At 39.8% G+C, this 17,565-nt stretch overlaps 1 protein-coding gene across 6 annotated transcripts in view; it reads right to left on the bottom strand.

Annotated features, from left to right (window-relative positions):
• Window positions 1-17,557, bottom strand: part of CREM (cAMP responsive element modulator) — a 34,410-nt gene extending 16,853 nt beyond the window's left edge. For 2 of the 6 annotated variants that reach the window (XM_039707856.1, XM_039707879.1), the window contains exons 1-3: window positions 12,785-12,801; window positions 12,116-12,233; window positions 4,678-4,824 (exon numbers count right to left, since the gene is read on the bottom strand). In XM_039707856.1, the coding sequence (XP_039563790.1) occupies window positions 4,678-4,824; window positions 12,116-12,229 (261 nt within the window). In that variant the 5' untranslated portion in view covers window positions 12,230-12,233; window positions 12,785-12,801. Of the gene's footprint in view, window positions 1-4,677; window positions 4,825-12,115; window positions 12,234-12,784; window positions 12,803-17,375 lie in introns of those variants that run through there. The other 4 variants (XM_039707873.1, XM_039707864.1, XM_039707898.1 and 1 more) reach the window with 4 other exon arrangements.
• Between the last annotated feature and the right edge of the window lie 8 nt (window positions 17,558-17,565).

Below are 17,565 nucleotides of genomic sequence, written 5' to 3'. Positions count from 1 at the left end.
AGACACAGCCACTCAGATAACATCTTCCATTTGAAAAAGGAAAAAGTCAATAAAATCCAGGTTACTTTTTTGTAAATGACACTTAGAAAAAGTACTGGAAACAGACTTCTTTAAATATAAAAATATTATACAATTTAATTAACTCTTAAAGTGAAGTCATATATCTAAAATACAGAATACTGCACTAATGTGCCTTACATGATAATATACAATATAAAAGTTTATTCATACCACACCAAAGCTATTTAAAAATAACTTTATTTAAATATACACATTTATTAGACTTACTAATACATTCATAAATGCAAAGGCATTGTTTAGCAATGTTGTACAAGTTTTGGAAGTGCTTTAGAAACCCACAGTATATAATTTTCTCAGACCTTTAATATTTTCATATATTCTTCTTCTCTTAAAATTACTCCAGACAACATTAAGGCCTAGGGCTGAATCACACTCTTGACCAGCACCTATCTTACTACACAGAACTGAAGGTCATTATTGAACAAGGAAAAGGCATTATTTTCTTGGATTCTTTTAACGACTCAAAACTATTGCTGTGCTGAGATTTCCAAACTGAAATAGTGTGAAAATCTTTTCACATGAAGACAGACCAGACTGAAATTTCAGATTAAGCACTTTGTTAAACTAACACTGAACAAACATGATGTAAGAGATTAGAAGACTTCAAGTGTTTGAACCAGCTGCAGTGGAAGCTCAGGGAATACAAGGAAGAGCTCTGGAATTAATGCATCTGCCAGTCCTCAGTGTTTGGTACTAGAAATAAAATCTGCCTGACCTCAACAGAAAATGACTGTCTGGAAGGTTCTGGAAATTTATAGGCCTGGGTCAGCTCAACTCAAACCTTTAGAACACCACCTTGAAGGAACTGCAGGTTATTGCAGAAAAAAATTATCTCTTCACTTGTTAACTTTATTACTTTACACTTCTGTGTAAAAATATTTAATGTAGCCTCATTTGGCTGGGTAATATGCAACAAACATCATTAGAACTCTACATCTGCTACCTAGGCGGTGAGAATTACTTCTGCATGTGTACAGATGATCCAAACCAGACATCAGAGCTGACTGCAGAGATACAGGTGCTTCAAGAAATTTGTATTCTTCCTTTTGCAGGAGACACCACTGCTGAGCAGCAGAAAGAAATCCTGAAAGACATTTCCATCCCAATGTGCCTTCAGCAATCTCCTCATGGATCAACCTTCAAGCCTCTGGCATAATCCTTCAGAAGTAAGATTGTATTGCCAGCCAAGTAAGAGCCTGGGCATGCTAACTCAAAACAGAATTTTCATTCTACTGGGTCCTGGGGGTTAATAAATAATCTATTTGTCCCAGGACAGATAGCTTGAAAACAAGACCTCAATTGTCTTTAAATTGTCACATTATCCTAACAGCTACCAAGAGACCTCCTCGTTTGTGAAGATGGCTGAAGAAGGTGGGAGCAGTCATACTTTAGGAAAAAGGTAAGGAAATTACAAGATGATTTAAGCATTTTAATGTGTGTACTGGTTTTGCACAACATGGTTTTTGGTAGCAGAGCGGCCGCAGAGGTGGCTTCTGTGTGAAGCTGCTAGAAGCTTCCCTGATGTCCAGTAAAGCCAATCCCTGATGGCTCTGCAGATGAATGTACCATCAGCCAAGCCCAGGCCAATTAGAGATGGTGGTAACGCCTCTGTGTTAACACATTTAGGAAGAAATCAAAGATTGGGAGCACAGTTTCAATTCTAGCCAGAAAAGAGGACAAGGTGAGAACATGTGAGGGAAACAACATGGTGACACCAAGGTCAGTGGAGGAGGAGGTGCTCTAGACGCTGGAGCCGAGATTCCTCTGCAGGCCATGGTGAGACCACGGTGAAGCAGCTGTGCCCCTGCAGCCCCTGGGGATCCATGGGGGATGCACAGATCCCCCCACAGCCCGTGGGACAGGCGCCCACACCAGAGCAGGTGGATGCCTGGAGGAGGCTGTGGTCCAGTGGTAAACCCATGGAGAGACAGGTCTTGCTCCCAAGTTGGAACAGCCTGTCCTTGGAGGACTGCACCTTGTGGAAGAGCGACCCATGCCACAGCAGTTTTGGGAGCATGGTTTGCCCCTGGGAGGAACTCACATGCAGCAGTTTTGGGAGGACTGCTGCTCAAGAGATTGGAGCCATGCTGGAGAACTTAATGGAGAACTGTCTCCCATGGGAAGGACCCCGGAGTCTCACGGGGGAACAACTTCTCTCCCTGTGCAGCAGAGGAAAGCCTTGGGTGACACACTGACCAAAACCCCCACACTTTGTCTCCCTGCACTGTCAGTGGGAAGGAGGGAGGGGCTGGAGGAAAAAAGGTGTCTTCAAAGGCTTGTTTTACTTCTCATTATCCTGCTCTGATTTTGTCAGTTATAAATTCACTTTACATCTTTAAGTTGAGCCTGTTTTGCCATCAGAGTGTTTTCTCCTGGTCTTTATCTCAACTCATGAAATCCTTTGTTAAATTTTCTCTCCTCCACCTAGCTGTAGCAGGGGAGGGTGAGAGAACAACTTTCATGGGGGCCTGGAATTTGGCCAGTGTCAAACCACCACAATGTGGAAGAGGACATTTTCTGCAAGAAATTTCAAAAGCTTTAATTTTCATCATGACAAAGAGAGAAATGAACACTTCAGATCACTCTAATGGCAAACAACCATGTCCATACTGTTAACAAACAAACCATTGTAATTTTTTCCTGGCCATCGTTCAGATTTCAACTTTACCTATTTCAGCTTCATCTGCATTTGAACAAATTTAACTTCAAACTCGTGTTAAGTCTTTCCAAGACCTGATACACTACAGGGGGGAGCAAGCAATAAGTCAAATAATAATTTAAATCTTCCTACAAATAAAACAACATTTAAGAAAACAATAAGGAATGCTATAAATGAATTTTTTCATCTAAAAAACATCATTATGAGAAAAACTTCTGAGCACTTTCCAGTTGAAAATGGCAGATGTTTGAGGGAGAGGTCATGCAAGCTTCAACACCAACCTTCAGCATACTTCTTTATTTCTTTTTTAAACTGATATAATTTCCCAAGTTCCCCACTGTCTGGCAGAGACAAGGTAGCAAATTAAAGCCAAATGATCTGAAGGAAATTCCAGGTGGCAGGATAGTGTACTGAAAAGGGTCACAGAAGGGCTGAACACCCTCTGTAATGGATTCTTCTACAGCATCTTCAAGGCCTTTCTTATCCAGATGAAACCAAAGCAAAATCTTGGAACTAACTAGTCAGTATTAATTGGGACAAAACTTTCCTGTTTCTACTCCTTTGGGAAAGGGTGGACAGCCAGAGTTCACTCAATACAACAAATAGTTGACTTCCACTCCCCTAAGAAGACACAACAGCAGGTGGCAAGAGATCCCTGAGAAACTTCTCCTTCTGAGCTTTGAAAAAAGTCCTCTATCTTTGCACACATGTCCTGACTACACTTCCCTGAAACTGGGAATTACTAATGCGTTTATTGAATACAGGTTACTCAGGAAAATTACAGTTAGAAAGAATTCCAATGAAAAAAAAGTATTTACCTTGAATACTCTGTTCTGACTTCAAGTTTGATCAAGTATTGGCACCTACCGCACCTCTTTCCATAGTGATCTAGGATTTCAAAACCTTGAGGTGCCATCATCTACACCTACTGCTCAACAATAAAATATTCATTATCTGATCATGGTTTTATTATTTTTCTCAAATATAAATCCTATTTATATATGTCTTTTTGTTTATTATACTGGAAAGTTACCAAGAAGCCTCTAACATTAAAGATGGCTTCTCAAGACCGACAACACATGGCTCTTCCTTAACTTGGCCACAGGTAAAATCCTTCCCTCCTAACAGGGAGAGGTGTATCACCTCTCTTACCAGAAATATCAACTGTATCTGCAAAAAGCAATTCAGCTGACATTTCCCAGATTTTAATTAAACTAGAGCAGAGGCCTTCCTTGCATCAAGAAAAACACCAATGGGAGACCAAGCAATTTTCAAAACACGCAAGTTCATTCTCTCTTGCCTTTTCTAATTTTTAAAAACTCTGAAAAGTCTTACATGTTTTGTACCAATCCCTGTTTTCTAGTTCCAGTAACTTTATACACATGAACATTTGCCACACAAATGTGTGTTTTGAGGCTGCCCATATTTTTGGTATCTACATGTCCACAGCCACAAAAAGCAATACAAGATGCTCTAACAGGGTCTGATAGGGGTTACAAACAAGGAACCACTTGATACAATACACTTACTTCTACTATGCCCAGACCCTTTTCAATAATAAAATAGGAGATACTTCAGAATTTATGAGTTCATAGCCTCATTAGAAACGTTATGTGAATAGAATTTAACAGAATTTTATAACTGCAGGATACACTGAAGTAAGGCCATGTTATGACACAAATTTGCTATTGCGTAAGTTCAGACACAAGTTCCAAGACAATTTCTTATAAGATAAACAGGAAGCATTAAGGAATTGCTACACAATGCTTGTAGAGCTGCTCCTGGTTGGAAGTTTGCCACCTTTCCCCCTGCTGTTTCCTGTGCCATCTGAGTAAATCTTGCAGCAGTGGTTAGAATGAAGAGAAACTGAAGATGGCTTGGGAAAAGAATTATGAGGTACCAAATATTCATGAAAATGTAACAATAAAAAAGCTAACCTGAACAGCTTGCATGTGTGGTGACTGAATGACTGAGGGCTGTGTGGCTTGAATGACACCCTGGACATGAACAGTTTGACCAGAAGGCAACTGCACTAGAGTTACAGCTGGAGATCCTCTTCCAGCACTGGAAGCAGCTACAGAAACCTGCAAAAATTACAATCATCATGTGTAAGTAAGATGCCTTAAGACTTCAGCAAATGCTTCTAGAAGTGATAGCCAAAACAGACTGGTTTTGTTGACACATCTAAAATAGCTTAGATGTAGATAATTATCACACACACACACAAATACATTATTTTACTGGTAAAACTACCAAAGGCATGTACCTTTTCAAATGGTCTGGAAAGTTTAAAACTGTACTCTAACAAACTGCAATGATTTGGGTTTTTTCCCTCCAGAGACTTTGTATTTTCTTTTCAATCAAAAAAAACCCCCCAACCCTCAGCCATCGCACACCAGATCTGTTGTTGCCAGCATGAAAGTTAGGAAGAACCTCCAGAAATGTAGCAAAACCCATGTACATTCACTGGAGTGGAATGTCACTGCAACAACATAAAGGGCAGAATGTTCTTAGGAAGAAAAAATTTAGAACTGCTTTAGTTTTGTTTTGCTTATTAGGTAAGAAGTTATGCTTTTCAGATGGATGTCACAAGAGATATGAGAATTCTTCAGATAGTGAAAAATCACCCTGTTAAATAAAGCCATACAAGGATCTGTAAACTGATTTAGTTTAGCAGACTCTTGTTACATATATAATTTTATATATCAATAAAAAGAGAGCTGGAGTGTATCAGTGCTTCAAACAATGACAAAAATAAAGAACAGCTGAATCTTCTCTAAGCCTAGCACAGCCACAGAACAGCTTTCCCCATCCTGTGACTCTCAACCTTCAGTCCTGAGGATGAATGGGTTGAGAAACAGCTCAGCACCTATGGGCTAAGAAATAGTTCAATATTTCTGTCACTGTTAAATCTATTAACAGAAACAAGCAGTGACACAAAGGGAAAACACTATGATTGGTCTCAAATTACGTGATTAAACATCTCTCAACTCAGAAAAGGAAGACAATGACAACATAAATCATATCATAAAAAGAAATGCTGTGTTTTTTCAATTAAACTGCACTGAAAAGTCTTATTTCTATATTCTGCAATTCAACAATAAAATCAGACTCAAATATAAAATTCTGTTATTATTCCCTTCTTAGCTTCGTTCGCAGCTCCAAAGGTAGCTGGTATGAGCAGTAAACATAAAACAAGGAGAGAGTAAGAAGAAAAACATGAAAAATGCCGAATATTCAAAAAAAACAGTTAAAGAAACTTTTGTAATTTTTTACATATTTACACTGAGGTGTTTTTTTTAAATCCAAATATAAAAGTAGTTTTCATTCCTGATCCATAAGACATTGCTTGTGTAGGAAATAATCCCCTTCTTGAAGGAAGTAAAACATTTTAACTACCATTAAGATGCACTGCTATCAAAAAGTCCTGATGTTGGTTCAAATTACCTTGAAGAAATAATGTTTCTAGGAAACTAAGACAGGATCTTGTCACCATTTACTATGCAATTGTTCAGTGTTGTAGGAACTGAACCACTTTTCAGAAAACAGAACAATTCAGGGCATTTTTAACCTTGAAATTATTTCCTTAAATAATTCTTTAAATGGCATGAAAGAGTAACAGGGAAACATGGAAACATACAAACCTTCTTCCCAACCTATTCAACAAATATTAATATTACAAGAAATTTATCAGAAATAGATATTTGAGATTAAGCTCCAGAAAGTCTCAAAGAGTATGATCTATTTTGTGGCAAAGCTTACGTCCTAAACCTAAGCTTCAAGCAGCAATCACAGAACAGTCTAAATGTTTACAAAGCATGCTCACTTTTCAAAACATTATAAAGGCAATTTCACCAAACCTTTCCATTTACTGCTATCTTTGTGAGAATTGCCATTTGATACAATACTCAGTGGGTCAGAAAGAACTGAGTACAGCCACAAAACAGTAAAAGGTGAGCAGTTTACAAGTTTCTTTTTGGTGTACAATGGCTCTGTCACACATAATCAGGAAATAATCCAGTACTAGAGATTAAGAAACTACATTCATTTTAAAGCTCCTTATTCAGTATAACCCCACAGGGAAAAAAAAAAAAAAAAAAAAAAAGAGAGAGAACTTCTTTCAGCTAATACTCTTTTGGACTAAAGTTTAAAGGAGAAATTGTTTTGTTCCCATTAATTCAGATATGAAATTAAATGAAGGGGTTTAAGTGCTAAGGGAAAAGGAGATGGTACTATTATAAAATTTTCAAGGTTCATATTCTGCATCTCTTTTATAGATATTGGAAATTATGATTAGAAATTTTAATTCAGATTTTCCCTTTACAGTTTTGAAGCTGAATATTCCTGCATCAACTGAAATACTAGAACATTTTCATGCTATCATGTGTAAATCCTGACTGAAACAGACTTGGCAAAGAAATTTCTTTCTGACATCAGTGATGAGCAATGCTACCTTTAACATCATTACTTCAAGGACTGTCTGACACAGCAACTGAAAACAATCTACAGAGGCAACTCAGGAACACAGAGGCTGAGGGGAAGCTTAACACATCCCATGGGTTCTATGCTCCTAGCCATGCAATAGTCACGTCCAACAGCTTCAATAAATATCAACCACGCAACCCATAATAGCAGTATGGCCCCATATTTCAGGTATTTGGAAATGAAAGTGCTCCCTCTTCTATGTGGGGAGAGAAAGGTAGCCAGCAAGCATGACCCTCCTACTGAGGCACACACTCTTGCAGAGAAAGAGGCTGCCCATTGTTTATCTAACTCCAAGATACATGGTCCATCTGAACAGTTATCCTGGATGTCCTGTGAATGTCAGATATCCTTTCCCTGCTGAGTACTACAGAGGTTACCTTCACATTCAACCCCTCATACCTTCAGCATTGCCAAATGAAGAATTCAGGACACTGGCCCATCTCATTTCTGCCCCTGCTTAGACTCTAAATACTACAAGGATTCTAGAAGTAAAGTGAAAAGCAATTCTGGAAAAGGAAAAGTCAAGGCAAATGCACACTGGATTCACCTAATAAAGGATCAAAGGACTGGTCCCACTTGAGCACCAAGTAGCCTCTATGAGAAAAAGCTGGAGACAGATGTTTTGACCAAAGCCTCTGCCAAAACAGCAGCATCTACTTTTAAGGAAAACAAGGTTAGGCTGACTCCAGACATTTGGTGCCACCATACCCTTCAGGAAAGCACAAAATGGTGACATAGCTGCACGTTTATAATCCTCTAACATCAGCTTTGCTAAATGGCCAGCATTTGCATTTGGCAGGCTGGTTTTAGAGCCTTTACTTACAACAGCCTAGCAAACTCCCACAGCTCTCAATCTCTAGGGAGTAAGATTTAACAGTTTCATATCAAGAGCCCACAAGGACAAGCCCCCGAAGTGCTAAACTTGAACGGTCACAGCTTGCAACAGCTATGCACTCCAGGCTCTGAAAATCTCCCTGAAAGTCTCCCTACGCTCTCTGACAGCAGTTCTCACATTGCAAATCCTGACATATGTCTAACTCAGGGCCAGCACCAAGAGGTCAGCAGATGGTATCTCCGACAAGGTCAGCAGACAGCCCTACTGAGAGACAGCACGACAAGGTTAACAAAAAGTGAATCAAAGAGGAGCCCATCAAGCTGTAGGATTAAAGAAAAAAAGAAAACACAACTGAAAGTGTTTTTATCAAACCTGAGAAGGGCTAAAGTACATTGATCTTACATTGTTACAGTTATATTTAGTGCAGCTGAGCACAGAGCAACACAGAATGCAGTATGGCTTCTAGAAATCTTGCAAAAGGAACATCCAATTTCTCTTTGAATACTATTGCAGATTTGAATCTTCCAAGATGTAAGTTTGACTATCATCACTATCAAAATATTCCAATACAAGTTAACTTCTTTAGAAGTGTAGCTCTATACACAGCAACAGATGATCTGTGCATGTGAGACAACCCATGGAGCACATCTCAAAACAGGTTGAGAAATTTTCCATCTCACATCTCTGCTCCTCCCTCAAAGACATCAAGTTTTTGCACAGGTGTTCGGCACATCTCCAACAGCTTCTAAAAACATCCACCAATTATTTTACTTTCTTACCTATTTATTCTGGCATCTGGATCACAAAAACATTATCATGTCAATTAATCAACTGGCTAACAGTGACAGATGCAAGAAATGCAACTACGAACTGATTCTATAGTAGGACATTTTATTTTAAAAAATAGTAATTTAATGGACAAAATGGTTTGTCCTTTGCTAGTTTCAAATTTACTCATTTTTGCTTTAGTAGAAAAAGTAATTTTACTTTCAGCAGCAAAAAATTGCAGGAGAATACAGAATTATCTATGATACAAGCTAAGAAAAAAAATGCAAACACTATTTTTTCCTCTACAAATAATGTATAATAGGTCCTTCTTAGCACTGGAGGTCATCCCATCACACCATAGTGCTCCAGCCCACACATTCTTAATGTCTCCTCTCTCTCCCAACAGGGGAGACATTAAAAATGCTTCAGCACAAAACAATCCCTGCCCTGTGAAGTACCTGGTCCATCCTTTTAAAACTAAATGGCAGGTATTTCTTTTAAAAGCCTATAGAGGAGAGGAAAATAAGTCAGCTGCCCTCCAAAGCAGAAGGAAAAGAAAAGTGCCGACCTCCTATGTAATTGTATCCCTCAGCATATTTCTAGTCACTCCCTGGCCAAAGTCATAATTCAATTAAATATCAAGCACATTAAAAACCATTACATTCCATCTGAACATAAAAACTCCACCTGTTTTACTGGAAGGGCAGTCACCTGTTGGTACAGATGCCCAGAGAGGTTCTAGAGACTCCATCCTTGGAGATATTTACATCCCAGGCAGACACAGTTCTCCTGACACTGCTTGCACAGGCAGGTCAGACTAGACAATCTTAAAAGGTTCCTCCCAAGCTTGACCCTTCTACAATTATTTGATAATACACAGAAAACCACAAATTAAAAGACAGTGCATTAAAATGTTTTACTTCTGACTGACCAAAACCAACGCTGAACAAATATTTTGTTAGAAAAAACACAAACAAAGCTTCCATCTCCCCACTCCCTTAGAGATATTTGAAAAGGTTCCTCAGTTTCAGGGACCAGGCATTTTTGCTCCCAGTAAGAATCAAGTCATTCTTTTATACTATTTCTGCATATTTGCAACAAAATTATTAGGAGAGAGGAGTGGAAGTTGGCACAAAATGCTTCAGTCACTTGTAGTAGTTGACCTCCCTGAACTGCACTCCTCCACAGGCCAAAGAGAAAGAAGGGATCTGTGATTCTCTGTAATAGTCAAAATACACAGGCATAGCCACAAATTCCTCAGAAACACACAAACTAAACTTCCCATCTGGACTACCACAAAACCAGTCACATGTCCCATACAGGGGCCTCCAGCGAGCTTTAACCTCTCAACACCCAGGCCCAACTCTCCATGATAAAATGCCTCACCTTCCAAGCCAGCCAGGTAGGCACACAGGCTACGAAAATCCTGCTCATCTTAAGCCAAAGGAGCGTCTCAAAGGCCTGGCAGCAGGGAGTGCTCTGCCTGGGCAGTTCCACCACAACAAATGCTGTGGCAGAGCTGCCTGAAGGCACTGAGGGTGTGTGGGGGCTGCAGGCCCAGGAGCCGGCGGCTGAGGAGATGGACACAGGCCCGGAGCCCTTGGAGAGGGACAGCAGCTCCAATCCTGCTTGTCTGGGAGCCCAGGAGAGGGACAGCAGCTCCAACCCTGCTTGTCTGGGAGCCCAGGAGAGGGACAGCAGCTCCAACCCTGCTTGTATGGGAGCCCAGGAGAGGGATGGCAGCTCCACCCCTGCTTGTATGGGAGCCCAGGAGAGGGATGGCAGCTCCAACAGCTCCAGGACAGCTCTCTGAGCCATCTGACCAGAACCAGGACTCCACTCCAGACTGTTACATGCAGCCCTCAAACTGAGATACAAGTTTTGGTTCAGTGTTAATTGAAGGAGATCCATCAATACTTCAGAGTTACTCATTTTAACCAGAAGGTATGAGACCCATACCCCATACAGCTGAACATTCACACACAGTACTCAAGTATTAAATGCAGACAAACACAAAAGGTGTTATACATGGCACAATACAGGAGTGCAAAAACTCTCCTGCAGTGTTAGGGACACCTTCGTCTCTGAATCAACATTAAAACCAACATTAAAAATCCCAAGTGACAGAATTCACAGATGTCTTCTCCAGAAACTACTGCACAAGCCAATATATTTTACACATCAATCATCCTATGAAAATTTGAAGAAATGAGGGGATGACATCAACAGAGCAAACAAAATAAATTCTTAAAAGAAAAAAAGAAAAAACTGAATGAAATGAGGGGATGACATCAACAGAGCAAACGAAATAAAATTCTTAAACAAAAAAAGAAAAACTGAACAAGCAATATTCCCAGTGCTGCATGCATCAAAACCAACAAACAAAGGTTGATAAATATCTTGCAGTCTACTTTGTGTCTGAAGATCTAACAAAAAGAGCAGCTGTTTTCAGTTTTTAAAATGTATCTATAACGTAAATCAAGTATCTAACAGAACAAATACATGGAATCAAATCTTAGCAAATAACTTCAAACTTCCAATGATGGAAAAATTTGGTAAGACATGTTTTAAAATCAGTTTTCTTATTTAACAAAGAGCTTTTGAAGATCCTTTTTAGTGGTCCATATACTTTTCTGAAGCTATAAATCTCAGTACTGTCAGGAACACTATTTCTCTCAAATGCTGAATATAACGGTACATTTTTTAATGTTTGAGAATTGTTACTATATAATCTTCTATCCATTAACAACCAAACAACAATCCATAGAAAACATGTGAAGTATGCTTTTAGAAGTCCAGACACTGTCATTGGATACAAAGGGATGAAACAAAACAAGCACACATTAAAAATGTACTTGCAATTAAATCACATACAAAAACTGGAACTAGGAGAGAACCATGGCTATTTTTATTCATGTTTCCATTTTTGTTATACAACACATCTTCAAGATACACAAATGGTTTAGATATGTTTGATCTTGTAGCCCCCTGAATTCTTTAAGACTGTATCCCATCTCTATAACAATCACCTTGTGAAAGTGAAAGGAAAAAACACCTTGGTCTACTGATCACTCTTCTCTTAAAGGGCTTTTAACAAATCTGATGTTATATTAGTCCTTTGTTAACTACTGAAGCCATATTTTCCAGTACACCTTTGCTATATTTTTCCTATTTAATACCAAGACTTATAAAACATGAGAATACCATAAAAATTGATCGTTTAAAAATCATAGCAGCTCTGAATATCACTTCATTGATTCTTTTCATCTTTCCACATTTCAACTTACCTCAGATCCTGAAGAAATCTGATTCTGGCCTGGCTGATTCTGAAGGTGACCAGCACTTCTCTCTGTCAGAGAATCCACTGCATTGTCATCCTGTTCAACCATTTCCATGGTCATCAGTCTAAAAGTAAGTACACACACATTAAATACCTCAGTAGAGGGAGGTGTATCAGGCAGCTAGGGAGAGTAATTCCCAACTATTTTATATTTGGAGCAGACAGAAAATAAATATGTTTCTGTCAAAATGAAGTCCTTTCTTCATCCCCTGTACTAAAATATTCACTGATATAGCCAGGAGCTCTAAAACAAGTATTTTGGAAAACTGCAGGGAGGGGAAATTCTGGAGATGGTTCTCAGGGAGGGACAAGCAGAGTCCCAGGGTCCCATGTGATGCTGGCTATGCTGCCCACAGAAGGTCCCTTCAGCCTTATGGGCTGCTACAGCCCTGCTGAACCTCCCAAGATGCCTATTCCCTGCTGGCATCTACACTTGAGTTGTCTGTAAACTACTCATGGCTCAAGAGCCACAACAATTCTCACTTTACAGGTTTAAAAGTAGGATACATTTCATTGAAAACTAAGAACTTGCTGACCCTCAATTTAAACTAAGACTAAACTTCATAGAGAAAACTTCCCAATCTGCTACATATCTGCTATATAAAAATGCAATTACCTGACAGCTCCTTTTCGATATTTCTTGGCACACTTAGTCATAATGGAAGGTGTGAGTTTTAAAACAAGAGCTTGGATCTCTTCGGCTCCCTTTCTCTCCTACCAAACCCTGCACTGAAGGTGCAACATTGAACAGGTGATGTCAAACATTGCCATGGCAACAGGTCAGTTTACAAACAGAACAGACACGGGATAGGGTCAGGTAGAGGCAGGCAGGGCGCCCTGCAGGCACGCTCCCACCTACACCCGACTTACACAACCACCGACAGCCTCAGAAGGAAGACATGAATTAGCTGAGAGATGTAAGAGGCAGCAAATCTCGGTTCCCCAGGTTCAGTTTCTGTAACTAGGGGATGGCAAGCCTGACTGAGGCCAAAGTTCAATTATTTTAACTGGCTGAGAGTTTCTTTGGCTTCTTCTCAGGACTTAGACTGAGAAATGCAAGAGGCAGGCAAGGGCTGCTACCCACCTGACTCTGAGGCTTTGGAATTAAGACCCTCTTATAAGTTAATTACATTCAATCAAATTAAATGTAAACCAAACTCCTTTTGTGGCAGTATTTTACAGAACATTCCACAATCTTTGAAAAGAATAGTTTTTATTAGTTTTTTTTTAATCAAAATTTGCCCAAAATAAAGGCATGGAAATATGGAAAGATACCCAGTCAAAGCATATTTCTAGCTTATATGTCTCGAATGGTACTCTATTGACCAGACTTAACAGTACTATAGCTTATGGTAGCAAAGATGCAAAACAATTCAACATTTTATAGGTTAACCTGAGTATTTCTGCTCAGAGAACTTACATACCCTATGGCAGTATCAATTCAGATTAGAATCACAGGAAGCTATTTTACACCTAAAATCTTTCTACATTTTTCTCTTGTAGTTACCACTAATTACCTTTTTGTTTAGATACAAGTTCATTAAATATCTACTGAAATTCACCAAAGTCTAACAGCTCTGGGGAAAATGTTTTCACCAAGCTTTTCACCATAATTTTCTATAGAGGATGTTACCTAATTAAAATATTCTAGTTATATACATGTGCAGTATAATAATAAAGTAGGGGAAAAAAGTTCATCCTTTGTAAACTAGAGTCACCCATAAAGTCTCAAATATGAAAGGTCTATGTAGTTCTTGTAAACAGCTCACACACATAAGAATAAATAATACCCAGGTACTGGCAACATATTCATTGTAATCTCTTCCTAAAGATGGGAATATAGTCAGAATTAATTCACTTTATGAAGGCCCTGAAGTATTTTTGTATCCAGAGCCATCTGTCACAGAAAACCTACTGTTGAAAAAAACCATAAAATACTAAAAACAAACAACATAAAACCCAAAGTACTTTTATTCCCACTGAAGGCATTTCATAGAAATTTTACCCAAAAATTATCATTTTTCACCTTGGAAAAAATTTAGTTCCTGATTTTTAGCTTAATTTCTCACTGATTGCAGAACAGTATAAAAATGTATTTACTTCTACTACTTTATCAGGATTTTTCTCCCCAAGACCTTTCATTTGTAGTGCTGCACTAAGTTAGCAAAAAGCTACAAAAAAACATTAGTGCAGCAAAAAATCTAACAAAGTTATTTTTCATGTTTTGCAAAATGCAGTGCAGAGAAAGGGGTGTATTTTTGATTATTTATCTTTAATTAGAAAAACAACAGCAAGAACGACACATGTCAGTGGAGTGACAAACATAATTAAGATTTATGATATACTTGGAAAACTCCAGAATTTCTATAGATTTTCCATCTATAATTGTGTATATTCTGACTCTCAATATAGATGATTACTTAATTGGAATATTTAGCAGGGTGGAGTAAAGTCTGAAAATTTGACTTCCATAAAATGCAATCACTACTCTGAAACATAGCAAAATACTTTTCCTAGATAAGCTCAAACCTGCTTCTTTTTGACAACCTCTGTGACCAAATAGTGACTTGACTTAAAACAATATCCAAATATAAAGATCCAATCACAGCCTAAAAAAAAAACAAACAACAAAACAAAAATAATGAAGTATATGAGTAATTTTAAAAGATACATGAGCTACCTTGGCATGAAACTTCAGTGAGAACGATGACTTAAGACAAACTAGCACATTAGTATCACGATTCAGACAGGTTACAAGATTAGGACTGACAGACACAACCATGGGATCAGGGGCAGGCAGGAGCAGGTCAGCAGCAGTCACTTGAGCCCACAGGGTCAGAGGTGGCACAGTCACACTGAGCGGTGCCAGCTCATGTGGGCTCGTACACAGAGCAAACCAGGCACGCCAAGGAACTCCTGAATTTCAGACTAGGCTGTCACTGTCTTCAGAGCACTTTTATAACCTGAATTGTACAGGGGTTTTATTTCCTGTACTACACATCAGGTCAACATGAACACATCAAACTTTTTAATACATACAAAGAAAAAATACTGAGCAATACTATAACTAAACTTTTTCTAAAACATCAGCAATACAGACTGTGGAATGAAACTGTTACTAATCCAATTCAGAAAACAGTTTCCACACACATCACACTCAATCAGCCTGCATTGCAAGCAAATTGTAACATATTCATTGCTATTAAGTTTCCAAGAAAGAAAAACAGAATTTTCCACCAAGCCCTTAAAATCTTTACAAAAGTCTATCAGTAGCAGTACACATCAAAGTTTACATAACCTTCCTTCTATTTTGAAAGGAATACTAAGCAAATAGTTTAAAGTAAGTGGCCTTGGGTCGTGTTTAAAATTACATTATGTTTTTCTTCATTGTATTACTAATTATATACAAGTTTTAGTCTTATACTCATTATTAATACATCTTTTTCTTAGTTACTTAGTTAATACATTTTTATCTTAGTTACTCACAAAGACTGAACAATAATTTTAAATACTAGTTTGGATGTTTAAATTGATAAACATGTAACACCTCTGTACACACATAAAAAGGGGACAAGAATGGTTTTCCATAACGAAGCAAAGATACGTGCTTCTTCCTACAACACTGCAAAGACATGTTCAGGATCTGGCAGGAAGTTTAACTGTTTTCAAACTTGACCATTTCAATATATATAAGCACATGTTTACTGGAGTCACTGAGACTAATGGACAGCAGGTCAGTGATCAGTAGCAGATAAACACTGATTAAGATTATGCATACAGTACACATCAAAAGCTTCTTCAACTGCAATCAGATGAACCACCCCTGACAGGAGAAATCTGACAGATGGAATTAGCTTGAGGAAAACAGAAAATCTTTCCTAGAAAATTCAAAGCAATTTACAGCTAAAGGTCTTAATTCTTTATATTTTTGCCCATAGGTAAGAGACGAAGGATAGCATCCCTAACAAGACATGTTCTTTTGCAATAAAGAGCACAAGAAATCATTTCACTCCTCCCAGTACTGCTGTTTATTTTACATCACTGCATATCAACATAATATTTAATGTCTATTGATGAAATTACACTGTGAAAGCAGACTGCTATAGTATTTTGTATAACTGGAAGTGTGTGACTGCCTAAATAAATACCCAGAGCCATTTTTAAAACCAACTTTTTTATTTCAACCATCCTTTATACATCAGGGGACTGCTTACAAATGTAGTTTGATATAAAGAAAATCAATCATAAGGGGCTAAAAAATATGTTTCAGCCCTTGCTCCAAATCTCTTTGAAGGTTTCTATTCACAGGCGAGTACCAGAAAGCAAGAATGTGAATTTACAAACACCTGTTTAGCATTTATTGATGACCCGACAGTGAGTGTGGAAACTCTCAGAATACACTTGTTTCAGACACTGTGTTTTGTATCAGCTCTGTAATAACTGTTTTACCACCCTGGTGGCATGAAGGACACCAGCTGATAAGGGGATGGCAGAATTCAGCCAAGTAAAATGTGCAACAGTACAACAGACACGATTCTGACAGTGCAAACTTCAGTTTTCAGTACCACCAGAAGCTTCACCACTAAGGTTCTTGTGTCTCCTACACTCTTATTTCCCTATTTTCTTCTCTGAACACCTCAACTAAATCCCAAACTCTTATAACCCCAACATACCATTACTCTGAGCACAGGCAATGCTACCTGGCCACCCGGCACCTGCCGCCCCAACCGTGCAGACACTGCAGCGGCTGTGAGCGGACACGCGGCCCTTCAGAGGGACCCAGCCAGTCCCGGGGCAGGCCAGAGGATCAATCACCATCAGCCCCCGTGGCATCCCTTAACACGCGGCTGCACTCAGCACCAAAAATGATGCTGTCGTAGCAGTGGGGGATGAAGACAAAAGTTTTAAGCAAGACTTCGGACTCACGAAGCCCACTGTGATCCCTCCCCACTTGTTCTGACCCAGCTCCGAAAGCCCTGTGGGCAAGGTTATAACCGGGAGTAACGGACTGAGGGGCAAACGCCACCGGGCACCGCCGCTCCGCTCGGCCGGGGCAGCCCCGCCGAGACCCCAAACGGGCCGTCCGGGGCGCTCTGCCCCGCCTGCCCTGCCCGCCGCGCCGCCCGCTGCCCTCCGCGCTGCCCCGCTCCCGGCCCGCGGGGGGTCGGGCTGCGCGCACACGTGTCCCCGCCCCCTCCCGCACTCACCCGCCGCCCTGTACGTGCTGCCCCCGTCACAGGGGGTGGGGGGGACCGGGCCGGGCGGAGCCGCACGTCGGTCTCACGTCAGCGCTGATGCAGCCGCGCCGCCGCGGGGACGCCGAGGAAATGGCGTCTGTGGGGCCTCCCAGCGCCAGCGGCCGCGACGGGAGGCGGAGCCGCGCGCGGGCGGCGGTGC

This window comes from Passer montanus, unplaced genomic scaffold (assembly GCF_014805655.1).
Source record: "Passer montanus isolate IOZ18808 unplaced genomic scaffold, ASM1480565v1 scaffold10, whole genome shotgun sequence".
Taxonomy (NCBI): domain Eukaryota; kingdom Metazoa; phylum Chordata; class Aves; order Passeriformes; family Passeridae; genus Passer; species Passer montanus.
The sequence above is the reverse complement of the archived record's forward strand: the minus strand, read 5'-3'. Positions and strand labels throughout refer to the sequence as shown.